The 27,549-nt window shown below is 53.5% G+C and overlaps 1 protein-coding gene across 2 annotated transcripts in view; it reads right to left on the reverse strand.

The window, feature by feature from the left end:
- Positions 1-27,549, reverse strand: part of FIP1L1 (factor interacting with PAPOLA and CPSF1) — a 56,177-nt gene that overhangs the window by 889 nt on the left and 27,739 nt on the right. For both annotated transcript variants that reach the window (XM_076067503.1, XM_076067502.1), the window contains 4 exons: positions 12,212-12,272; positions 10,582-10,643; positions 9,380-9,746; positions 2,370-2,891 (listed from right to left, as the gene is read on the reverse strand). In XM_076067503.1, coding sequence (XP_075923618.1) covers positions 2,370-2,891; positions 9,380-9,746; positions 10,582-10,643; positions 12,212-12,272 — 1,012 coding nt within the window. The remainder of the gene's footprint in view (positions 1-2,369; positions 2,892-9,379; positions 9,747-10,581; positions 10,644-12,211; positions 12,273-27,549) is intronic.

The following is a 27,549-nucleotide window of genomic DNA, read 5'->3' on the forward strand; positions in this document are numbered from 1 at the left end:
GCTTGGCTACATACGGTGGCGCGCAAGAGGAGTTCAACTTGCGTGCGACTGTACAGGAACCCTGCCAGGAATGGAACTCGGCTCTCCGGGTTTGCAGCAATCGGCTCAATAACGCCACCACGCCACCACTCCGCTGATGCGTTGATAATAATTTAGGTGTTTGCAGCGTCAATAAATGCACCCGCGCCTTGAGTTACTTGACGAGAATGAGACACAAGGAGAGAGATAGAGAAAGGGTTGGGGTCGGAATTCATATTCTTTGGGTCTTTCGGTAAAATTTTAGATTTAAAGCTTTCGTGACTGCAGGGATTCATATTCTTGGTTCTTTCGGTAAAGTCACCACGGAGAAGGGAAACAATAAAATAATAAAACCACAGCTGTGGTTTTCACACCTGATGATGAGTGCTTGTTGTGTTGCAGTCGAAACGTCGTGAGAATTTTATCGGTTTATATTTTGTTTCCCTTCTTTCGGTAAAGTCACGTAGATAGGTTCAAAGAAGAAACTACGACGTTTCGATCGCAACACAAGGCCCGATTTCTGTCTTACAACCATCGACTGGTAGGACCTCCTCGGCTGTACTCAACTCAGCTCACTTGGCATCGTTAATTAAGGACACCTCACTATCTCCAGGCGATTTGCTCGTTAGTTTCGATGTGGTCTTTTTGTTTACCAAAGTTCCTGCGCCCGACACCCATTGCAATCATTGAAGATTTGGTCCAACAAGGAGGACTGAACGCCGATGTGCCGGTCCTGGTGAGACACTGCCTCACCAACACTTACCTCACCTGCGATGGAACATTCTACAAATAAGTTGAAGGTACCCCAATGGGTTCTCCCTTATCTCCAGTTGTAGCCCAATGTTTTCATGGAAAATTTTGAGACGGATGCCATCCAGGCATCCAGTCTACGTCCGTCCTTGTGGAAGAGGTACGTGGATGACACACGTTTGTCATCTGGCCACATGGCCGACCAGCTCTGAAGCAATTCCTCAACCACATCAATTCCATACACCCAGCCATCAAATTCACCATGGAGGTGGAAAAGGATGGCAAGCTACCATTCTTGGATGTTTTAATTAAAAGGAGACCAGATGGCTCAATGGGACACTCTGTCTACGGGAAAGCCACCCGTACGGATGCCTACCTAAAACCTGACTCCCACAACCATCCTCCTTCCTAGAACCGTTGGGAAAGAACCATCTGAGGACCCAATCAAAACCATCACCTTGCCATACACAATAGGGGTCACCAAAAATATCTCCAAAATCATGAGCAAACACAAGATTCCAGGCTCGATTTAACACAGTACATAAAATTTGTAATCTGATACCATCCGTGAAGGACAAGATCCCTGACGTGCAATATCCCGGCGTCTACAAACTACGCTGTGCCTGCGGCAGTAGTTACATTGGGGAAACTAAGCGACGTGTCTCGGACCGTGTTCGTGAACATAAGGCAGATCGGAAACACGGTAGGATCAATACTTCGGTCGTGGCTGTTCATTGTTTTAATGCGGTGGGCTCACACGAAATTGATTTCTCTAAGGCGAAGGTACTGTGCAAACCCACTAGCTATCAACAAAGATTCGTTCATGAAGCCATCCGTATTGACAGACACAACTTAAATCGAGACGATGGGTATAAACTGAGCAATCATTGGAAGGACGTTATCAACCAGTTTAAATCATAACTGGCTGTGATGTTCCCAACCCACCACCCTCACATTAACATGTCAATCTCTCACATTAACATGCTAATCTCTCACATTAACATGCTAATCTCTCACATTGACATGCTCATCTCTCACATTAACATGCTAATCTCTCACATTAACATGCTAATCTCTCACATTAACATGTCAATCTCTCACATTAACATGCTCATCTCTCACATTAACATGCTAATCTCTCACATTAACATAACTAGCCCTGCCCACTTCGTCTATGACCCTTGGGCTGCACCCATTTTAAACCTTTAAAACAGTTCGCCGCAGCAGCGTCCCCCTCTTTCTTCTTCCTGATGACGACCGCTTGTGTCGCGATCGAAACGTCGTCGTTTTTTGTTATTTTTTTTGTTTTCTTTGAACCTATCCACGTGGCTTTACCGAAAGACCCAAAGAGTATGAATTCCTGCAGTCACGAAAGCTTCAAGTCAAGCTTTAGGGGGGGGGGGGGGGGACTTGTTGGATGGTATGGGGCACGGTCAGGGCAACACGGGCGAGAGGAGAGACAGAGCAGCAACAGCACAGCCCGGGAACAACCAACCAGGGCCCAGCACCGACAACAACGACAACAACAGCCCGGGTGAAAGCTGGGGCAGCCCCAGCAGCACGAGGCCCCATGCCCCACTCACTCCCTCCCCGTCTCTCACCTGCGGGACGACTTGTGTCGGCTGCTGCCGCTGCCGCCCGCGCTGCTCCCTCCTCCGCCTCCTCCGCCTCCTCCCACTCCTCCGCCTCCTCCTCCTCCTCCTCCGTCGTCTTTGTCGCGGTGGCGCCTGTCGCGGTGCCGCTCCTCCGTGTCTCGGCTCCCCCCGCCGCCGCCGCCGCCGCCGCCGCCGCCCCCCCGGTCGCGGCTGCTGTGCCGCCGCTCGCGCTCGTAGCTTCGCTCGCGGTGCTCTCTCTCCCGCACGTCGCCGCGGTGATCCCGGTGCTCGCGCGCCGGCTCCCGGTGCTCGCGCTGCTGCTGCTGCTGCTGTTGTTGTTGCTGCTGCTGATGTTGTTGTTGTTGTTGCTGTTGTTGTTGCTGCTGCTGTTGCTGCTGCTGTTGTTGTTGCTGTTGCTGCTGTTGCTGCTGTTGCTGCTGCTGCTCGCGTTCGTACGAGCGCTCCATCTCGCGCTCGCGCCCGAACTCGCGCGTCTCGCGCTCCCAGTAGCGGAAGCGCTCGTCCTCGCTGCCGGGCCCACGGTGGTGGTGGGGTGGGGGGTGGGGGGGAAGGAGACGACGGGGAGACGACGGTGAGGGATGACCGGCACGCGGTGATGACGGGCAGGCCCCTGTGGGTTTCGCTCCGTCGATGACTTTAAGATTACCACGATGCGTTGGCCTAAGGCCGCTGCCCAGATTAGTCGAGCGCTGGGTTGCGTGCGGTGGGGTGAGGTGTGGGTAAGCCCACCTCTTGCGAGACACGTCGTGTCCAGCGTGGGACGGTAGGCCACAACACCCTCTAGGGCAGCGGTTCACAAACTTTGAGTGTGCGGGACCCACTTTCCAACCTCCAAACATTGAGCGGACCACTGCGAGCCACTACCAGCTGTTTGAAATTGTACATTCCCTTTGTGAGAACCGCTGCTCTAAAAGGGGGACTTCCCCTCCCCGCTCCTCTGCTCAAGGTGCTCTCCAGAAACTCCCACGACATTGAAGGCCCTTCCGTCAGCAGTGGAGCAAGCGGGCAGTTGCGGGGGCTGCCCCCCCCCCGTAGATGCTCGCCGGCGTGTTGGCTCGCAGCAGCAGGTGTGGGGGATAACCGAGAGGCGACGTTATGTATGGCTACTCCGGTTAGTACGGCCCCTTGCCAACCGCGAGGCGTCGCACTGGGGAAAGGCCCCCGGGCGAATTACATTGACCATTTATCCTAGGGGGAATCTGACGAGCCAAAAAGCTCTGTTCCACAGATGTCCAGCAGGGGCACAGGCTCGGAACGTTACAACAACAAACGATGCAAAAAAACACACCATCGCAGTAGAAAGTTATAGGAAAGGTAAACGACATGAAAAAATAAGAGCAGTTTTTTTTTTACCCCTTCGGGCAATAAAACCGGAGGTGTTAAGATGTCCAAACAGCAAATAGAAAACCTTTAGCAAGGAATCAAGTTACTGCAATAACCACACACACACACACAAGTGCTTGGTGGTGAACATGCAAATAAAACACGTGGCTCTGATAATATATTGGCATTGTCTTTGACGCTGATTGGCCTACACCCGAGGCGGCAGCCTCCTTCATGACCTAAGTCTCACTACCAGTGTCAGACCAGAGAACAATGACAAAAGGCGAACACAGTACAAAGACAATGCTACGCAAGTATCAGAGCAAGTATCGCTCGGGTTGAGGAGTTATGCCTGATATGTGTATATTTGTTTTTTTTACCAGGTAAGGCCCAATGAGCTACACAGCTATTTCTCAGAAGCGACCTGACCACAACTAAGTGCATTATCACGTGAAAGTTTAGAGCTTTATACACATACACAGAAGCCAAATACTCTAAAGCGCCTATTTTGAAATGTGGTTTTTAAAACCGGAGGACCAGGGGAAAAATCCATGTCACCAAGATGCAAATTCCAAATATGCATTTGTCAAGGACGGCATCGAACTCGCGACCTCCCGTATACCAGGCGAGACGGATAACAACTCGCCACTGTGACACGCAGAAAGGATCAAACCTATTCTTATTTTTTCATACTTTGATACTGGCACAAAGATCCATTTTTTTAAAAGTAAACGAATCGTATTAAAATATATACAGTAAAACCTTGGATTGCGAGCATAATTTGTTCCGGAAACGTGCTAGTAATCCAAAGCACTCGTATATCAAAGCACTCGTATATCAGTTGTGATCACGTGATGCTGGGCAGTACAAAGCGTATATACGTACTACCACTCGTATTGCAAGAACCTCGTTCGTTTATCAAATTAATATTTATTTTAAAAAAAATTTGCTCGTCTTGCAAAACACTCGCAGACCAAGTTACTCGCAATCCAAGGTTTCGCTGTACAAATTATATCGCTGCACACATCCTATTTGCAGCTTCCTCGGCCAGAACATAGTACGAGGTCTCCAGCTTTACCACACACAAACCTCTTCTGTCACCGCACGGGCCCTTCGTGCGGTGACAGCGATTCTAACCACACGTGGACAAAAAAATACACAGCAGGAGAAATGTATGTGCGTATGTGGAATTCCTTTCGCACCGCACGTAGCCCACCGTGCTAACCGGAGGTGCGGGATAACTAGGAAAGCAATGAGAGACATGCAAACTCCAAATATACAGCAGCAGCAGCAGCAGGCGTCAGGGTCGTGATCAAACCCACAACCTCCTGCGTACCAGGAGAGGGAGATAACATCTCCTAGCCACTGCGGTGCCCCCCCCCCCCCCCCCCCACTTGCACACGTAACATAAATTTGACCAGATCATGAAACGGTTGTCTGGCTTGACAACTTGAATTTTAAATTGTAGTTGTTGCTCTGCACCTCCATCAGCCAGTACGCAAGATGAAGAATTACATGGCCCAACTAAGAAAAACTATCTGGTGTGAATCAGTCCATGGAAGCGCTCGGTTGCGAGGGTGAATCGTTGCTGCCGGTCACAAGGACAAATATCCCCCCGTATAGCCTCAACAGACTGTTGGGGCAAGTGCTGTTAGCGAGCACCTATTAATGCCGGCACGGCACACGAGGGGGTGGGTGGCCAGCACCACGCCGGGCCGCCTTTGTCTCCCCCAGTGGCGATGTTTACTACACACCGCACCAGGTACTCATTTGAGGCTGAGTCGACCTAGGGGAGGCCCAGGACCGGTTCAAATAATCCTCACTGGCGTTGGTCGTCAGCGGGAAGCGCTGCTCGTCAGCCACGCATGCACACACGCACGCGGGCATGTGTACGCACACGTGCACACACACACACGCACGCGGGCATGTGTACGCACACGTGCACGCACACACATGCACGCGGAACAATAGGCAGCACTTAATGCATTGGAAGAGGCACTCCGAGAAAAAAAACCACGCACGCAGACGCGCGCACGCACGCACCACCACCACCGCCAACCCCAGCAAATGACGCTTTTGTGGAAGCAATTACCCCATTTTCCACACTTTTCAATTATCTCTGCAAACGGAAACCTTAATTGGGCTCATTATTTCATTAAAACACTGGCAAATAGTGCTATAAATTGGCTTACATTGTGTATCAAATAGTCGGGCGGTTGTTAACGCTTTATGTAAATGCATTGTGAGGGCCTGGGGAGGGAGGGGCAGATTTGACAAAAAAATAATACGGGTGCGCAAATGCCCCCCTAATATTATTAAATTATCTCACGCAATTAAATCCCGAGTCGCCGGTTCCGCTATTTAGCGCGAGTGACGACCCCTTTACTCGTCGCAAACCATGCTAAGACTCACACTAACAATCACACCTACACTCACACCTACACAAACACTCACACTAACACCTACACAAACACTCACACTAACACTCACACCTACACAAACACTCACACTAACACTCACACCTACACCTACAACAACAACAGCCATTCGCCACTAAGTGGCGGTGACGTCACCACGACGCTTGTGCCAGGCTATGTGCACCCTGAGGCCACGTGAAGTGTCGAACGCCCGCTGGCAGGAGGTCACGGGGCAGACCCAGGTGCCACGGGTCGACTGACTGAGATGACTGGCTGATGCACCACCTGTGCCCCCTACTGTGCCAACCTGCTGTGCTTTAGCCACCCGGCGCTCCGCTCGTTGTTCTGAGCGTCGCTCCTCTGCCCTCCGTTGTTGTTGGAGGGCGACTGCCTCCAACTGCCCAGTAGCGTCCTTCACGAGCCTCCTCCACAGAGGCCGATCTTGACACCGCTGGTACCAGTCATCGGCAAGTCCACTCAGCTCCACGTCCTCCTGTACCACATCACTCCATCTCTTCTCTAGCCTGTGCCGCGCCTGCTTAGCCCCCTCAATCCGGCCGAACAAAAGCTGTTTCGGCATGCGGTGGCTGGGCATGCGGGCTACATGACCCAGCCATCGCAACCTTCCCCGCCGGAGGAGCTCACCGATGGGACCTTGCCCAGTTCTTTCAAGGATTTGTGAGCTCCTCACACAATCCAGTCTGGTTAAACCCAGGATGGATCGTAGGCAGGCCAGCCTAAATGTTTCTAACCGGCGAAGATGTTCCATTAGAGGGGTCCACGTTTCGCAAGCGTACAGAAGGGAGGGAATGACCGTGGCCGAGAAGACCTGAAGCTTAGTGCGGAGCGACAGACCAGGTAGCTTCCACACAGCGTTACGCAACCGATGAAAAGATATTGCCGCTCGACTGATTCGGAGTGAGACCTCTGCTATTAAACTGGAGCCAGTCATAAGCACACTGCCCAGGTATGGGAAACTCTCCACTCTCTCCACAACTGCCCCATCACCGATTGGGAGTTGTGGGGGTGGAGTGTCCGATGGTACAGGTGCTTAGTTTTGGTGGGGCTGATGGTAAGGCCCCACCTATTAGTGGCACGCTCCAGTCTCAGCAGCAGCGTCTCCAACTCCTCCTCTGAATGAGCAGCTATTACCAAATCATCAGCATACATAACGTGGTTGAGCAATAGGGAGCCATCCCTTGACCGCACCCGGGCATCGATCAGCCTCCCATTATATCTGTACCATATGGAGATTCCCCCGGTACAGCTATTGAAGGCTTCACGAACTACGTGGTCAAAATAGATGTTAAACAATGTGGGAGCCAGAGGACATCCCTGTCGCACCCCAAGGTGCACAGGGAATGGCCCCGACTCCCGGCCAGGTAGCTTCACCCGGGCCCGCTCACCATCATGAAGGTCCTCAATGATCGTGAGCAGAGGGTCAGGCACTCCAAAAGCACGAAGAACAACCCAGAGATCCCAGGCCTACTGATGGTATCATAGGCCTTGACCAGGTCAATAAAGCAGAGATGTAGGTCTTGTTGGAATTCCCCACACCTCTGCTGTAGCAGACGGACAGAAAATATGGCATCTGTGCAGGACCGCCTTTTCCTGAAACCGCATTGGGGCTCCGCAAGCCTCTCCTCAGCGTGCCTGGCAAGGCGATGCTGAATAATCCTTGCCAGGACCTTTCCCGGCACACTGAGGAGTGAGATGCCCCTGTAGTTGTTACAGTCTGTGCGGTCCCCCTTCTTAAAAAGGGGGACCGCCAGGGCATCCTTCCAATCCTGCGGAACCCGTCCAGTGGTCCAGACTGTTGTTATGATGTCATGTAGGGCAGTCTGTGCACAAACGCCACCCTCCCTCAGCATTTCGCTTGGGAGATCATCGCTGCCCGCTGCCTTTCCTGGTCTCAGACTCCGGATCGCCCTCAGTACCTCAACAGACGGCACCCCAGCCAGCCACTCACAGGGGGCAACCTCTTCCAATATTTGAGGCACCGCAGCCTCGGCAGGGTCATCCTCACCCTGTGCCACGATATTTTCCTGGCTGAGGGACTTTCCCTCCCCCAGGACCTCACAGAAATGCTCAGCAAATCTGCAAACCCGTTCCTAGGGGTCGGAGATTGGATCACCGTCCTTTCCCCCAATGATGGCAATAGGTGTGGCGCTGCAGGTTACTTTTTTGATGGAGTAAAATAGAGATTTGTGATCACGGGCCACTGAGGCAGACTCCATCTCCTCAGCAACCCGCGACCACCACCCATCCTTGCAGCGCCTCACGGCTCTCTGAACCTCCGAGCGAAGGTTGCGGTAAGCCTCCTCATTCTCTGACGTGGGATTCTGTAGCCGATGACAGTGGGCCTGTCGCTTTTTCTCAACCATCCTGAACACCTCCTCTGTCAGCCAGGGTCTCTGGGGAGGTCTGGACCGCGTACCCAAAGCAGCCATTGCAGCTGCATGAGTCACAGTCCTAAACCTCGCCCATTTACCCTCGACATCAGGAGGAGTCGGGGACGATGCCAATCCCAGCACTCACACTAACACTCACACCCACACCTACACTCACACTAACACTCACACAAACACTAACACTCACACCTACATCTACACTCACACCTACACTAACACCCACACCAACACTCACACAAACACTCACACAAACACTCACACAAACACTCACACAAACACTCACACCCACACAAACACTCACACAAACACTCACACCCACACAAACACTCACACAAACACTCACACAAACACTCACACCCACACAAACACTCACACCCACACTAACACTCACAACCACACAAACACTCACATCCACACTCACACCCACACCCACACTAACACCCACACAAACACTCACACCCTGACGCCTGTATATTTGGAGTGTTCGTGTTCTCTCCCCGTGGTCACGTGCACCTTTCTCCGGCCCCTCAGATCTTTCCCTCCACACTGAGAATCAAGGTGCTGTTTAGAATGTTTGGCTGCTGCTATAACCGGTCCACCACGATGAAAAGCCATCATTTGTGATGGCCAGGTCGCTGCTGACAAAGAGCCACATGAGCTCAGCAGGACCCTTACCTGGTTTTAGTTTCAGTTGAAGTGGCATCGCCTTGACGCGGCCGTCCACCGGACGATCCGGCGTTGCCACCTCACCGGCGTCATCTCGCCAGCGACGCTGCACAGTTCCCCACGACTCGTTCCCTCCCCACTCCACCCCAACCCCCCCCTCCTGCGCGTGGGCGCTCACCTGACGTAGCTGCTGACGGACGGACTGCGCGTGTGTCCGTCCCGGGACGTGGGCAACCGCTCGCGGTCCCACGGCGACGCCCCTCCGCCGGGCGGGCCCAGGCCTCCGGGGCCTCCGGGGCCTCCCGGGCCTCCTCCTCCTCCGCCTCCGCCTCCGATCCCTCCCACACCTCCGCCGGGGTTTCCGCCGGGGCCGCCGCCGCCGGGGCCGCCGCCACCGCCGGGGCCGCCGCCGGGGCCGCCGGGGCCGCCGCCAGGGGGGCCGCCCACCACCATGGCGCCGCCCTGGATGGGGCCCGGTTTGTCGACGGACGCTCCGGCCGGAGGGCCCCATGAGGGCGCGGGGACAGACACGGGCGGGTACGAGACTGGGGGGGGGCAGGGGGGCGTGGAGGGCGGGGGGGGCGTGGGGGGCGGTGGTGGCGTGGGGGGGGGCGGGGGGGGCGTGGGGGGGCGGTAGTGGCGTGGGGGGGCGGGCGGCAGTCAGGGCATCGTTGGCATCAGGGTCGCCAGTGACACCAGCAGCAATGTCACCATCGTCGTCGTCATGAGTGTCATCATCAGCAGCGTCGTCGTTATCATCATCATGAGCACCATTTACATCAGTAACACTGGGAGTGGTACAAAATCATTTCCATCATCGTTATCGGCATCAGCAGCGTTGACACCACCATCATTATTAACACTGGGGGAATCATCATCAGCTGCAAAAGCATCAGCAATATCAGCATCCGCATTATCATCATCAGCAGCACGAGCAATATCTCCAATAAGCATCATCCAGCATTACCACCAATTTCATCATCATTATCAGCAGCAGCGGCATCAACGCTATCAAAAGTGGCACCGTCATTCATAGCGCAATCATCATCACCACCACCACCATGAGAATAACCATCAGATGCCGACCACGCCGCCCAGATCTGCGTCGGCAAGGGAGTTTGCGACGTCAACGCATCCGTACCGGGAGCACAAACACAGCCGGCCACGAAGATCACGGGGAAACGAGCGAGCGTGACCGGAGCCCCTTGTTACACCCAAGCTACTCCCTCCACGCCGGGGGGAAAGGGGGCCGGGGGCGGCGGCCCCGCTCGTCGCCGAACGGCGTAAACGCCCCGACGGCTTCGTCCGCCCGGGCGCAACGGGGCCACGGAGGAATCGAGCGGCGCGAAGCTCCAGGGCCTCTCAGTCGGGTCAACTCACCGACGGTGGAGTAGCCAAACGGCATGGGCGGGGGCCGGTTCGGGAAGCCTGGCGGGGGCCCGCTGAGGAGGCAAAAAAAAGAACAAGAGCAGACGCAGCGGCGCGGGGTGAGGGTGGGCCGCCCGGGTAAACCGCCGTTCATTTTCGTTGAGATCGCGGGCGGGGGAAGGGGGCACGGTCGCAAAGACGGTGGTAACCGCATCGCCGGGCGCTCTCAGACACGCTTCTGCGCCTGTCTGGAACGCTCTTCCTTCCGATGTCAGGAAGCCACTGTGGAGCTGTGCACTCTCGATAAAAAAAAAATCATTTTCAGAAGTGACCTGCCACACAAATGATAGCTCGTTGTGTTGAAAAAAGATTAACACGACCACGGCGGAGAACACGCAAACTCCAAATATGGAGCGGGCATCACAGTCCGGATCGAACCCACGGACCTCCTGTGTACCAGGCGAGGTAGTTAACATCTCGCCAACCGTGGTGCCTAAAAGATCACGGGGGCCTTGGCAATTACCTTCGCAGCTGGCGAATCTACCGATGACCGACGGCGTTTGATCGTTTAAAAACACAACCTAGCATAACGCCACCACTGCTCACGCCCATTTAATAAGCGGATATTCTGTGCGTTTGTACCTACGGTATATTTCAAGCTTCGCCTGAAGAAATCCTCCTAGATTGCTCTATAAATGTGCATTTAATAGAGTCAATTTTTTTTCCGATGGGAGTTCATGCAAATAAGGACAACGTAAAAAAAAGATAAAATCTTTCACCCGACAATTGGGCAATTTGATTAGCTGGCTCCAGTACTGCTTATCTGCTTGATCAGTCAGAACAGTCCGGCATGATGCCAATTGAAAGGTGCATCTTATATGCACCTCTCTGATCAACTCTTAGACTGGCTCAACAAAGCAATGTGGAATTTCCACTATTAGCTCATGTTAGCCAACAGCCATACAGGCCACCGTAATGCTCAATCGGACTATCTCCGTCTCAAAACAAAAGCCACACAGCACCTGTGAAAGCAAGAGAAGCCAATGATTTGTGCGGCTGTAAGGCAGACCTTAACATTATATTTTGCCATGGCTTCCGATTTCACTTTCGGGTTGTTAACCTAGCAAGCGCAATACGAAAACAAAAAGTGGCACTCAATATGAATTAAGAGTCATTCAGTCGTTCGGTCTTCGAGCCATTCTTATTGCGCAAGGCTATCACCACCTCCAATTGGCACGGTTTGCAACGTACGGTGCGAAAGAAGTTCAACATACATATGTATATATGTATGTTGAACTTTCTTCGCACCAGACGTGATTAATCGGAGGTGCGGGGGCACGGGAAAACCAACTCAACACAAAAAATTCGTACATATGATGGAAGGCGCTGCTGTGTTGTACAGACAGAGTCTGCGGTAGTTTCCCATCAGCGTCCGCGGTGCAATCCCAATCGAGTCATCCGCATTTCATTTTTCAAATTCGGCAACGCCGTGACGCCGGCAGCCCCATGGCCGAGCCCTCTTCGAATGACGTCACGGGATCTTTTAAACGCCCGGCAGACGCGAACCGCGCACTTCTGCCCCAAGCGGTCACCGCGAGCCCACGCCCACGCCCGCGCCCACGCCCGCGCGCGCGTTTGTTACCTGTCCATCGGTGGCACGACCATGGGCGGCGGGAGTCCCGGCATGTGCGGCGGCATGAACCCTGCGAACGCACGACACGCGACGAGGGATCGGGCGTCACTACGGCGGGCCACTCCGCCGCTGCGGCGACGCCGGCCTCAAAGAGGCGCGCGCTCCGAAGCGCGCCGAGCGAGCGATTACCCCCCGGCAACAAACGGCGCCCGTCGGAGCCGCGGCAGACAAGCGGGGGTTACCGCGTTCCTTCAGTTGCGTGGGGTGAAGATGGACGACGATGGCAAAAAGGGAGGGATTTTCCAAAGTGTGGCAACGCGAGGGAAATAAGCAGAAGGGGAAGTGTCGCGACCGGCTGAACAAGGCGCGGATCGCGACGACAACGAATGACGGAGATGGGCTTTTAGGACAGTTTATGACACAGCGGTTAAGCACACAGCGGTTAAGCACACCGCACTACGAAACCCGGCGACCTGAGTCACGATTCCTGGACCACGACCAACGTCAGTGGCGGGTGACATCCTAAGCGGTCCTTCACCAGCGCACACCATGCAGCGGGGAAAAATGGTCAAACGATGCCTCGAACTGCTTAAGCATGCAAACTCTGGATGGGGGGGGGGGGGTTTCAAGCTTCTAGGTCTCATCAGCAGAGTCAAGCTTGCTAAATGAGCGCAGCCGGATTGGCGGAAGTTACCGGCAAGAGAATTCCGCATGCCGAGGACGGAGAAAGGCTAAACTGGCCCACGGTTTGCTCGCTTGAACAAACACTGCCGGCGGATAACATCGTCCTGGAAGGCCGACAATAGGCCCGCCGATGAGGACAACCAAAATATTTTATATGCAGGTGGAGATACAGAAACGGACGTCAATTTATAAATACGTTTTAATGATCCATACTCTTGGTTCTATTCGGTAAAGTCACGTAGGAAAAAATTAAATAACAAAAATCACGACGTTTCGGCCACAACACAAGCTGTCATGAGGACAGCACGGTCCCTTCACCTGATGAAGGCCACTTGTGTTGTGGCCGAAACGTCGTGATTTTTTATATTTTATTTTTTACCTACGTGACTTTACCGAATAGAACCAAAGAGTTTGGATCCTTGCAGTCACGAAAGCTTCAAATCTAGAACGTTTTAATGAGTAGATGGTGACGTGGCCTCATCAATGACTTGAGGCGGCAGTGACTCGGTGGACGAATTTTTTTTGTTCACGCGCTGTGCATCGGACCGATCGCGGCGATGAGCGCGCAGCGGAGCGGAGAAACTTAAAAGTGACAAGAGCCGGGGAAAGACGGTCGGTTGAGGGATTAACGCTCTTAAGATTAAAAGCGCTCTTTTAAAACATCAAGAGGCCCAAGCAAAGTGCTCCACCCCATCATCGCATCGCTTGTTTGTGAAGCAGCCCTCTCTGGAATGTACAATTTGAAAGTAGTTTTGTTAATTGATTAAACGCCCATTGCAGCCGAGAACTTGAATTCTTAGCAAAAACTCAATTTGACGCAATTTTGAGTGAGCGATCGAGACAATTGTTGTAAGTGCCGCTTTTAGCTCGCGGACCAAATTAGGTGAAAATTTTAAACCTAAGTGTTTTTTTTTCCATCGACTAAAATTTATTCCGATACTCAAGAAAAGTGGATCGAGTATTAATTACGCACGCAAATCATATGCTGCTACATTCAGGCCGACTCAACAAACTAACGCTGTGCATCAAGACGGACAATCAATTCTTCTGGGGTCGAATCGTAACCCTGAAATCATCCAACCGTTTGGCTACCGGCAGAGATTAATGTGGTGGAGTCAGACAATGTGGCGGAGTTCCTTGCGAGTCCCATGGTGAGGAGCTGTCAATTGAGGATCCGAGGCAGCTGGAGAAAAACAACGACCTCAGGAAGAGGCCGATGAAACGATGCCACCGCCACCACCAACGGCAACTGGCAATCGCTGCTACGAGGAGCTGTACAAGGGGCGGAAGAAGAATGCTGCCCAGCTGTCTTTGGGCAGATTTTGTTTTTTAAATGCTCTGCGATCAGGCAAGAAGGTCCAGAGAGAAGCCCAGAAGAGAGGCAAGCTTCCCCTCTGGTGAACATCCCCGTGGGCTCTAGCTTCATCATCTGCATAACGCCACCACTGCTCACCCCACATGGCCTCGATCAGCGAGCTCAAACTCTGGCAAGTTTTACCAAACTATTCGTATTTATTATGAGTTAAATGTATAGTAACTTATAATCACACGTATTTTTGTGCACTATCAATCACGCAAGTTTTTTTTTTTCTCACGTAAAAGTCAGCGAGCAATGCAACCCCTGATTTTATGACGTAACGCCTGCGGGGAAATTAGCTCGCTTTGAGCAATTTCGAATTAAGTAGCATTTCCCCAGGAAACGCAACCCTCATGCATAGCGGGGGATCCCTGCATTGTAATCAAACATCCAGTTCTCATAAAAGGGGAAAACGATGGTGATGTTAACCACCCGACCAATGGCACGTGTGTCTTTACACATTGAGTGGTCGATAGGTCCGTGGCCTGACACGTCAGGAGTCATGCTATAAACCAAGAGAAAATGTAAAAATTATTCTGAGCAACAGAGCTCAAATTGTGACAGATGTTTTATCGTGTCTCGCGTGCAAGGTAGCTAATGCAGGCAAAAATGTAATGATGTGAGACAAATACTAATGATGGAAATTATATATTTTTTTAAACATCGAACTCTTGGTGAAAACACACACTCATCCGGACCAAGTGCCTCTCACGTGTTGCCATGGCTATGGGGGGGTCACTCGCACGGACGCTGATTTTGCTCGTGACCGCAAAGTGACACGCGCTGCGTTGGGAAAGAGCACAAGGTGTTCTCTTCCCGGCAGCAACCGAAAGCCTCGGAACATCAACAATGGACCAAGTGCACTGCTCTTGCAGTGCACAATACGCAACGCACAAAAGCATCGTCCAAAAGTCTTTACGCGCGCGAAGCCGGGGGAGGACTTGCCGACAAAAAACAACAAAACAAAAAAAAAAGGGCTCGCGTCCCTCCGCACCCCTAACGTCGTTGTGCCCCATCTCACGCCGACAAGACATTTACCTGGCAGTGCAAATTCCCGGCCGCGACTGTGATGCTCCCGCAGCAATTAGCGCACGCACAGCCGAGCCCACAATGCCGCCCCCCCCCGCCCCCCCGCCCCCCCGCCCCCCCCCCCCCCTGCGCGCGCGCCCACAGGGGCGGCCACCTGCTCGTAAAGACCCAGCGATTTTCCAATGAGCTGCTTTCACCTCGTTAAAATGCGCGCGCATTTCAGACCCTCGTTCCGTAAATGCCACTTCGTGCGGAAGCCATCATTGGTCATTACGCACATGTTTACTCTGTGTACGCACGGGTAGGACAAAATAAAAAAATATATATACGGACAAAGATTACCCCCCCCACCCCCCCCCATAGCCTTAACAGACTGTTGGGGCGAGTGCTGCTCGCGAGCCACCTTACGAAGGCCGGAACGGCACACGAGGGAGTGGGTGGCCAGCACCGCATCTGGCGGCCTTTGCCTCTCCAGTGTCAATATTTACACACCGCACCAGGTATGCATTTGAGGCCGAGTCGACCTGGGGGAGGCCCAGAAACGGTTCAAATAATCGTGACTAGTGTTGACCGTAAGCGGGAGTCGAACCCCGGCTGCCGGGTTCGTAGCGCAGCGACGCTCACCACTGCCCCACCTACGTGCACGCATGCACGCAAGAGTGCAGGGTCTCATTATAAAGCTGGAAGCCACTGATGAAGCATTTGTTTGTTAGTTTAACACGTAGGCTTTCGCGACCAATATCATCCACAATAGAGGTTTTTTTGGGTTATATCGCGACCATACCCAAAAAAAACTCTATTATGAACAATTTTTTAGTTGGTTCAAATCGAGCATGGAAAAAAAAAAGCGTGAAAGATGTATTCGGAAGCCAGCTACACATTGGATATTGGATATGTAGCGGTGGCCGGGAGGGGGCTCGGTAGGCGGGGGGGGGGGCTCAGGGGGATCAGAGAGCAGAGCCGGCGCCGCTGACACAGCCTGACACTCCTGGCTTCGATTCCAGGCAAGCAACCCGTGTTTGAATCTGTTTATCAAAGTATGTATGAACGTTGAACCTATTTCGCACCGTACGCAGCCAACCGTGGCAATCGGAGGCTTTCAACTTGGTCGCCACTAACGGCACAGATTTAACCTCAACAACAACAAAAATCTATTTAACCAGGTAAGGCCCACTGAGCTATGTAGCTCTTTTTCAGAAGCGACCCGGCCGCAAATGATAGCTCACCAAAGTGGCTTGTCACGCGGAAATTTATGGCAGCCAAATACTCTAAACGCATGTTTCTAAATATGGAGGGGGGAAAACCGGAGGACCGGGAGAAAAATCCACGCGGCCGCGGGGAGAGAGAGACACGTAAACTCCAAATATACAGCAGCAGGTGTCAGGGTCAGGTTCAAACCCACGACCTCCTGCGTACCAGGCGAGGTAGTTAACATCTCCTAGCCACAGTGATGATGATGATGATGGGAGAGAGAGACGCAAACTCCAAATATACAGCAGGCGTCAGGGTCAGGATCGAACCCCGACCTCCTGAATACGAGGCGAGGTCGCTAACATTTCCCCCAGCCACCACGGCACCCCCCCCACCCCCCCCCCAAAAAAACCCCGTCGCATCCAATTTTGTCCCGCAACTGAACTTGGCTACATCTCTAAACTGCAATGCAAGTTTGCTCGCGCAGCTAAAGAGCGGTGCGCTGCAGAAGTGAACCCAATGAGCAGTTAATTATTTGTACATCACGAGGACTCAACTGTCATCGGTCGATTCCAAAGATGGCGAATTTGTTGGACTAACCACTGGAGCATGATACCACGTGACAAGAGTATAAAGCACGCCCGTGTGTTGTGCGTAGCAACGGTCGAATCACCGTGGACCAGGAGCGGATGAGTTCAGCTCATGTGCAAGCGAAAGGAGGGATTTCTGCATCGCGCAACTGTGACAGACGGTGATGTCTAGGGGGCGGTCTTCATCCAGCGGTGGATTAATCGTGGCTGATGTTGATGACGATGATTTGCAAAGCACCGCTATATCGGTGGGCACAAAGACAAAGATCCCCCATATAGGCTTAACAGACTGCTGGGGCAAGTGCTGTCAGCGAGCAGCACCCTATGAAGGCCGGCACGGCACACGAGGGTGTGGTTGGCCAGCACCGCGCCCGGCCGCCTTTGTCTCCCCACCGGCGATGTTCAAACACCGCACCGGGTACTCATTTGAGGCCGAGTCGACCCAGGAGAGACCCAGGTCGCCGGGTTCGTAGCTCGGCGCGCTCACCGATGCACGAACCGCTTCATCCAACAGCGGAACGATGGTCATGGCCGACGAGCTGCAAAAAAGTAACGCCGTATCGGCGGACACACACCGCGCCAAGTCGCTCGCTCGGCGAAATTGCTCGGCGCTACTTTGTGTGCGCACGCACGGCTTTCTTGCTTCTTTGCCCGGCGCGCCGATACAATAGGAAGCGAGAGAGCCACTTTGTCAAAACATTACAAAGAGGGCCTCCGCGCACTTTAAAACTCAAACAAAAGACCATTTATGAGGCCAAATGTACGAGTTTTTTGCAATCAAAGAGGGGACATTTTATCCCGGCGGATGCTGGTGTTACAGAAATGGGGGGGGGGGTTATAAAAATAAAACCCGCTGCTCACATGCGCCGCTCGCATTATACGAGCATAATGTACCCGCCAATTTTGCGGCTTCTCTAATGCTATTTATTCAAACTCTATCCCACACGGGCAATTTCAAAGGCACATTTTATCATTAGCAAATAGCGCATTGGCGGGGTAAAATTAGCTTTAAAACAGCAGTCATTTAATCATCTTAAGGACCCCGAGATTAGCCTTGTTTGGACCGGAGTCATACAAATGCGCTGCAGCCTGTCGCTAAAAGCCTACAAGTGGCACAATTACCCGGCACAAGTGCCTAATGTGGTTCCTATCATCTGCCTATAATTATGCTGCACTGTCAACACCTCGCGTGCATTAGGGGGGGGGGGGGGGGGAGAGGGCAGTGGGCGCGTCTGGTGGGGGAGAGGAGGGAGCTGGGAATCCTTGCCCATGGGGTGCACGGTGGTTGAGGGAGTTACGACCACACGATAATTCCACCCGCCGTTCACGCGCGGGGAGAGAGAGAGAGAGACAGAGAGAGAGTTGGGGGAAAAGTTGTAAAACGCGTACCCCTGCAATGTCGTCACGCACCCTCACCGAGACGGACCGTCGCTTGGGACGGAGGTGCGGGCGGTTCCGGTCGGATGTGTAAAGGCATTATAAGCGACGGTGGTTACACCACCACCACCACCACGCGTACACACACGGCACTGGGTGTGGGTGGTAGATTGGTCACGGCCGGAAAGGTTCACGGTTGGAGCCTTCTCACTCACTTAAGACTCACTCAAAGTTTGGATATCGCTGGTCACTGGTGTTAAGTATCATAAGCAGGAATCGAACTCGGGTTAGTGAGATCTACTATAGTGCTGTGCGTGAACCATTATGCAACCGCCTCCCTCGCCACCACCAACACCACCACAAAGACAAAGATCCCCCGTATAGCCTGAGTAGACTGTTGGGGCAAGTGCCGTTAGCGGGCATCCGTGAAGGCTGGCACGGCACACGAGGGGGTTGGGTGGCCAGCACCACACACGACCGCCTTTGTCTCCCCAGTGGCGATATTTACACACGGCACCAGGTACTCATTTGAGGCTGAGTCTACCTTGGGGAGGCCCAGGATCGGTTTAGATAATCGTAAAATGGTGATGGCCATGAGCGGGAATCGAACTCTGGTCGTCAGGTTCGCAACCGCAACGTGCTAACTGCTACACCACCGCTCCCCACCACCACACAAAGATCCCCCCATATAGCCTTAACAGACTGCTGGGGCAAGCGCTGTTAGCGAGCACCTATGAAGGCACTCATTTGAGGCCGAGCTGACTTCGGGGAGGCCCAGGACCAGTTCAGATAATCGTCACAGGTGTTGTGCACGCATGCACACACGTGCTCATGCACACACACACACCCCCTTGCACATAACACTCCAAGGACCCTTGATAACAAAACCCATCAATTAGTCTAATCAAACGCTTTTTGTTGTTAATAAGATACCGCAAAGCTTCAGTTGCGCGCAGTCTCACAAAAGTAATGAAAATAAAGACATTTTAAGAAATCCCACGTGCGTGAACCAGCAATTAAGAACATGTGATTGCACCTTACAAAATAAACAATATTCAATGTGCGTACTCCATTAATTTTAGGTTGTAAGCGGTTAGCACCGGCATTGTGGTGGAAAAAACACAGTGACGGGGGGCCTAAGGGTCTCCCCTGCTCAAACCAGCAACAGGACAGCACACACCTCCACCGGCTATTCTAAAGCAGCAGCAGCAACTCCACGCTCCTATGGCAGGGACCAAAACCACCGTAAGATGACTAACCGCTATCTTCCCAACAAAGTGGCACTTATTCAATTGACATTCCGCACGGAGGATGATGAGTCAACTTCCGGCCTGGATTCCAAATCGCGGTGGTGAGATCTTCAACTACCTCGCCTGGCATAGAGGAGGTTGTGGGTTCGGTCCCGACCACCTGACACCTGTATCTTTTGAATTTGCGGTGTCCCTCTCTCTTTGGTTCTATTGGGTAAAGTCACGTAGGTGAAAATAAAATAACAAAAAATCACGACGTTTCGGCCACAACACAAGCGGCCTTCATCAGGTGAAGGGACGAGACTGTCTGGAGGACAGCGCTGACAGCCTCGTCCCTTCACCTGATGAAGGCCGCTTGTGTTGTGGCCGAAACGTCGTGATTTTTTGTTATTTTATTTTCACCTACGTGGCTTTACCCAATAGAACCAAAGAGTATGGATCCTAGCAGTCACGAAAGCTTTAAATCTAGAATTGGTGTCACCTCTCCCCTAGGTCGCGTGGATTTTTCTCCGGGTCCTCTCATATTTTTTTTTCCCCCCCCCGCCACATTTAGAATCAACGTGACGCGTCGAGGAGCATTTGGCTGCTGTGAATGTCCACGTGAAGACGCCACCACGACGCCCGTGCCAGGCCAGGTGCACACACGCGCAACCGCGCGGCGACCAACAGCTGATCAAGCGACACGGTCCACCGCCGCCGTCTACCCAAAGAGCTACGCGCAAGCCCAGCGGCCTCACCCGGGCGCCAAACTTCACGGAAAACCGAAGCGCAAAGAGGCGAGGCGGAAGGGGCCCAAGCGATCGCGAAACGGCGGGCGGCGTGCCTTGACCCGCTGCAACTCCCCCCCCCCCCCAAAGAGCAGCGTGAGGGGGTAACGCAAGTTCTGCGGAGGGGGAGGAGGGTGCAATTCGTTGGGCCGTGGGGGGTGTGGGTGGGAAGGGATGGGTGTGGGGGGGAGGGGGAGGGGGGGGGAGGGAGCGAGATAGAAGGGAGAAGCGCAAAAAGCCACCGAAATTGGCCAAAATTACTTCTCGCATGAAACAATCCGACTCATTTGACTGCATTAGAGGCATTAGCGGAGCGCGGCGAAAGCGGGAAAAGGGGGCGGAAAAAGAAAGAAAGAAAAAAAAACGCCTCGGCATAAAAGCGCCCGGGCGTTCGCCCCCACCGCGCTCTCGCTCCGCCAAAGCATCGCCAGAAAACGAGCGGTGAATCGCTGCGGCGGCGGCGAGGGCGGCGGCGGGGGGGGGGGGGGGGCCCGGCGTAAATGGCTCTAAAACAAACTAAACGCTGCTTCACAGTGCTTCAATTACTCCCGCTTGCTTTAGAAGTTGTCGACCGCAATCTTGCGGGGCGGGGGGGGGGCGGGGGGGGGGGGTGGGGGGGGGCGGGAAGGTGCAATTTTGCCATTTTTTTTGTTTCCGCTCATTTGGTGGCACTTTGCTGCCGCCGCCGCCGCCGCTTAAGTCCCCGGCTGTTTGTCCACTTAGACGAGGGCCCACGCGGAGGCCGAGGACAGGTTTTGGTGGGGGGGGGGGGGGGCAGGAAAATAGCCGCGCGAGTGCCGTAATGCCCCCCACTTTCGTTTTGCTGGGTCAGTCCTTACGAAGGGCTTAGAAGAAGAAAACAAATAAATATATAATAAACTTTACCCCCCCCCCCCCCGCCGCTCTCTCCGGGGGGGCTCTTTCACTTCCTATCTTCCTACCGTTACTAGCCCCCCCCCATCCCCCCCACCACTAGCCCCCCCCCCCCCATACCCTACCCTCCACGACCCCCCCTCCCTCTCCCCTTCTCCCCAACAACAACAACAGCAGCAAAGCCATCACGCACTCTGGGCATTTTGAACGTCATTGATTTGGAAATCATTTCGTATCAAGGCTGAACAGTAATAAAATGAATAATAATAATCATGACATTAGTCAAATTGCACAAAGCAATGAAATGAAAACATCCGCCCGTGTTGCGATTCCTCAGCGCGGACGATGAAATCCATTGCACGGCACGGGGCTAATGGAATTTGATGACCGGTCGGAACGACTGCGGCCGCCGCATCCTTTATATTTGATCTCTGGGAACGCACCACGAAATTGAATTCTTTCTTTTGCAAGGGAGAAGTTGGGGTTTTTTTTTTTAACGGATCCAGTAAATGGGGTAACTGTGATGGGTCATGTTTCAGACAATCGCGTTTAAAAAAAAAACATTGAAACTTTTTTTTCCCCAGAAAACTCATCGATTGTTTGTTTTGAGAACGCGGATGTGACACTGTCCCGCATTGCACTCCCTTGACAGGACTTGCAACATTCAAAATGCAATTTCAAATCCCAGTCAGGGGTCGGCTCAGCACACCATTCCTCCAATGGTCGATAAAACAAGCACTGCTTTGTCGACAGCATTTGTCCTGTGGTATGAATGCCCCCACCCCCACCCCCCAACCAGAGGAATGTGGAATTTCCTGCACTGGCTTAGGTCCGCGAACAGGCGATGTCCGAGCTGGAAACTAACAGCTTTAGCATTTCTGCGTACCTTTGTTAATGTTGATAAACGTTCTCATATTTACAGCCCTCAATTATGAGGTCGCATTTATTACGCACAGAGTGCTTCACACACAAATGAACCACGATACCTCGCTGATCTCGTCAAGGAGTAACAGCCATCACGTGGTCATCCTCGCACAGCAGCGGATTTTGGCTCGCCATAGAACAAAGACGGTCACCGCATCGCGCGGCGCTTTAAGACGCGCTTCTGCGGCTGTCTGGAACGCTCTTCCCTTCCGATGTTGTCTGGAACGCTCCTCCCTTCCGACGTTGTCTGGAACGCTCTCCCTTCCAATGTTGTCAGAAAACGCTCTTCCCTTCCGATGTCGTCTGGAACGCTCTTCCCTTCCGATGTTGTCTGGAACGCTCTTCCCTTCCGATGTCGTCTGGAACGCTCTTCCCTTCCGATGTCGTCTGGAACGCTCCTCCCTTCCGATGTGAGGAAGCCACTGGAGCTATGCACTTTTAAAATCTAGATTGAAAACTTAATTTCTTTAGAACTGCTTTTTTTGTGTTTAGTTTCTTGTCCTTCCCCCGCACATCCGACTGGCACGGCTGACTACGCACGGTGCGAAAGGAGTTCAACATGCGTGCATATAAGCGGCGCTCCGCATGCCGCGATGCGCGTCCTGGGAGTTATTCCACGACACGTTAACTACGCTGGCCAATGTCGTTTGGAGAATAAAAGGGGTGGGGGGCCGGTTACGGGGGGCAAGACCGGTTCAGAGGTCGATCGCCGCCGATGTTCGCCAGCTTTACTGCGCTGTGCGCTAACCCGCCGCACCGCCACCACTTGACCGCCACGCGTTTAATTTAACAACAAAACAATCTGAAAATGTTTGAATCAAGTGGCCAGGATATATACAGTTATACAAAAAAAATATCCTAAAAGCTGTGCCCAACGTATAAAAGCAAATTAATTAACTGTATCTTTAACAAAATTAGCCTTTTTTTAAAACGCAATATTATAATAATGAGAGGACACAAATTGCGGTACACTGAGAGACGCTTTCAAACAATCGAGTTCGCTTGAACTCGAAGCTTAGAGGGCCGTTTTCACGTTAAATTTCCTTCCCCAAAAAGAAAGCACGTGTCCAGGAAGTGTTTAATCGTCCCTTGTAAACGATAAGCCGCTTTGCAAATGCCCCCGCGATAACCATCGCACGATCACATTAGGATCACGGCGACAATCGTACAGAGACGTGAGAAAATAGGAACCACATGCGGACACACCATACCCCGCCCCCACCAGTTGTCTCTCGAGCTGAAAAAATAATCGCGGACAACGGGCCCTCGGGTCAATCGACGCAGGTCACGGCGCGTCGTTTTAACCGTGCTTAACCGCGCCGGTAGGCACGGGTCGGCGACGCGGGCGATGGGGGTCCCGGGCGCCACGCGCCACTGACGCAGCCAAGAAAAACGAAAGCTTGCAAAGGCAACTCACATGTTCACGAGTAGAGCATGCACGCACTCTGCGTGCTGTCGAGTTAAAAACAAAATTGGCCAGATGACCCAACGCAGAACCCTCCTAAAATAGGAGTCATGAGACTCTCGGCAGGTTGGCCTTGGGGTGAATTCGTTCAGGATTCGTTTTTCATCATCTGTTTACTCACGTATTCGTCATGTATTTACTTGTTCTGCGGCACCGCTGGACCACTTGAAACGTCTTCAGAGTGAAGCTTGTTTATTCTGACCGCCTCTCCGTCTGTCTGAGCGCACCATCTGGTGGCCTGCCGACGGAAGGTGTCGGGGCATTCGGGGGGGGGGCGGGGGGGGGGGGAGCTTACGCGCTGCCCCGCACACCGCCCCGCATCCACGCGCCCTCAATAACGAGATGAGGCATGGAGCGACGCGACTCGTAAGCGAAATGGTTCCGGAGTTCAATTACCCATGAGGGGGTCCGTCGGCTCAGGAGGCACCGTCAAAGGATCAGGGCCATGCCTGGCCGGGTCAAGTGCAGGAAACTCCAATATTTAAACCACGTGGCCGGGACGAATGGGTGACGGACGGGGCCGCAAAGAAAAGGGAAGCCGCGATCCAGCTGGCGTGGATGGGACGGAAGGACAGAGAGAAGTGGAGAGACCGCTGCAAGGAGATATCGGTGAAGGCAACGGTCGCGCTCCCCGCACAGCCCCCCCCCCCCCCCCCCAAAAACAGGGACGAGAAAAAGATGCTGCTGCCGACGGCGGTCTTCCTCTGGCCAGACCGGCACCCGTCATGGGAACGTGGAATCTCCACCCCCCCGTATCGCCTGAACAATTTTGGGGAAAGCGCTGTTAGAGAGCGTCTATGAAGGCCGGCACGGCACACGAGGGGGCGGCGGGTGGGCAGAACCACGCCGGGCCGCTTTCCTCTCATTTTGAGGCCGAGTCGACCTCGGGGAGAGCCCAGGACAGGTTCAGATAATCGTCGCTGGTGTTGGCCATGAGCGGGACTCGAACTCTGGTCGCCGCGTTGGTAGCGCAGTACGCCAAGGCGCTGCGCCACCGCTTCCCACGCCGATGCTCGTGAAGTCAGAGGAGACACTCTCGCCTGGCTTAGTCCACACCGGTCGCTCCCGTGGCCCACGCGAGTTTCCCCTCTCGCAGAGGATCCCAAACTTCAGGCCGCATTTCTCCCACGCCTTTCCAGCGAGCCCAGGGCACACGGCGCGCAAACACGGCGCGCGCCAAACTATCACCCTGTAGGCGGATAAAACGCTGCCGCTTCTCTTTTCCTTCCTGTAATCTTCGCACCGACATCACCGCCGACGGGAGACTTTACGTGTGCGCCGGGATCACCGCGCATTCTGGGGGTGGGGGGGCCGGGGGGGGGGGTTATCGAGAATATTCCCAAATTGATGAATTATGAAATTAGCCGTGGCTGCATTCGGGAAGGGAACAATCCGGTGGGGTGCGAAGGGCCAATGGGACTGCCCTCTTGGGCGAGGAATTAACCACAAACACAGGCTCACTTTGAACACGGTGCAGTAATAACGAGGGGGAAAATTCCACGTAAAAAGTGCCCTTCATCGAGAATCCCAAAGCGCTGGACAAAGAAACGAATCGTGATAATTACGAGATAGTGGCGGCTGGAGGCGTTAAATCACTGTAAATGTATTACACGTCCGGAAGGGTCGTTGCCCGGAACGTTGCCCACCGAAGATTTTTTTTATCTGCCTTCAACGCTTGCGATGTTATTGCCGAACGCGCCGAGTTTGTTTCGTTACAATCGTGCTTGTGCACATCACTGCCAACGCAGCAGCCGCATCACCACCGACTCATTGGTAAATGCATGAGATTTGATGACGTTTGAGTCACCTGCCAGAAACAACTTTTTTTTCCGAAACTATAAACCAAACTATTTTTTTTTATTTTACGAGGTAAGGCCCCACTGAGCTTCATATTATTTCAGAAGCGACCTGGCCCACACATAGTCGCTCAACGAAGTGGCCTGTGGTGTGGAAATTTAGAGAAGCAGCCAAATACTCCAAACGCGTGCTTCTAAATGCGAAGGGGAAAACTGGAGGATCTTGAGAAAAAAAATCCACACCATCACGGAAAGAATTTGCAAAGTCCAAATATACTGCAGGCGTCACAGGGTTGGGATCGAACCCACAACCACCTGTATACCAGTTGAGATAGTTAACATCTCGCCGGCTCGCAAAGGGGCTCCATGTGGCTGGTAAGCATGCGCTTCACACGACCCAAGTCATCCTCAATGAATGGTTAACCGCATAACAGAGCCAACTGGAAATCAGGGGGAAAAAACGGACTTGTCGTCATCAAATTAATTCTGTTTCTAAGCAGTCAGGGTCAATTTAAACACCTTAATTAACACGAACACTACCTTTGTTATATGGCCAGGGGGTCTTGTTGCGGTGCTGAACTCAATTGAAAAGTTGCGAGCTAAAACCCTGGTTGTGGGTCAACTCAGCCAATCATTCTTGAGGGATCAATAAAAATTGGTACCACTTTGCAGGAAGTCACCAATGGTCACAGTAACATTTCCCGCTGACTCGAGGCCACCTAAACAGCCGAATACCCTCCGACTGAAACACTCACGAACTACGCTGGCCGTTTGCCATGAGAATGTGGAATGTCCACCAATGGCTCAAATATCCACCAACAGAGGAGGGAGCAGCGCAGCACAACGCACCGCGCTTTGCTTGAGCAAGCGGAGTCACTTTCACCCGCTTACCCACACAAGGCATCCGAGGGGCCATCCTACAGACAGCGTCTTTACGCCCACTCACATCTGGCTCCCACGGCAGGACCCCCGTTTTCCCCATCTGGATCGGCGCCGCCTACGTGTTGCGCTTGAAATTTGGGCACGTGCGTGCCGATAAAGCCAAGATGAGGAGCACATTTCTGTACCCGTGCCCAAAACCACTTCCGCCTCGGATTGCTCGCAGCCGCCTGCCAAAACCCGACTCTCCCTCCTCTCCCCCCCCCCCCCCCCCCGGCGAGAGATAAGAACGCTCGCAGACGCTCGGGACTGAACGCTGCGCCTCGCGGCCGCTGCGTATGAAGAATGGGAACACCGGGGTGAATGGTGAATGAGGTGCGCGCGACGGGACGCGCCTCTTCACGCCGCACGCACGAACGATCTCTGTTGGTTTCAAATTGACAAAGCCGTGAAAGCCGTGGGGTTTTTTTTAAACGCGCATTACGAGCTAATTCATCATTCAAAAGTCCCTTAATAACAGCGCTCATTCATTGAATCTTCGGCGAGGCGCGTGGGGATATGAAATTGATGCTCTATCAGTGGAATAATAAATTATCTGCAGCCCCCTTGGCAATCCACTGCTGGATGGAGGCCTCCCCCGCAGCGTGCTGGTCATGGGGGTTGCTTGACCGCAGCGCCGCCGCCACCACCCCCTGCCTCCCAATCAGCACAGCGGTTCTCAGCAGCTGTGAAGAAACATCTGCTGCACCAGCTCAACTTCATTGCCTCGTTCACCCTGGCCTGTTGGTGCCGCAGCGCCCTGCGCTACGGGCCCGGTCACCTCGGCACCATTCCCGCCACCGATGATCACCGTCGCCGTGAACCCAACTCAAGTCCAACGGGTTCGCGGCACAGTGCGCTCGCGAGCCACGGCACCCCCCCCCCCACCCCCCCCCCCCCCCATTTCCTCGATGCCCATCGGCTCACGGGCGCTGGCGAGCCCTTGGCAGCGTCGAGCGAGCCGGGAGCCCGTAGCCGGGGCACGGCCCGGCAAGGCCGACCGCCGTCAGAACATGCGACCGTACCGCTCCGTGAGCCGTACCGCTCCGTGAGCCGTACCGCTCCGTGTGCCGTACCGCTCCGTGTACCGTACCGCTCGGTGTGCCGTACCGCTCCGTGTGCCGTA

Source organism: Petromyzon marinus, chromosome 16, assembly GCF_048934315.1.
Source record: "Petromyzon marinus isolate PM22_M1 ecotype Great Lakes invasive population chromosome 16, UKy_Petmar_22M1.pri1.0, whole genome shotgun sequence".
Classification (NCBI taxonomy): domain Eukaryota; kingdom Metazoa; phylum Chordata; class Hyperoartia; order Petromyzontiformes; family Petromyzontidae; genus Petromyzon; species Petromyzon marinus.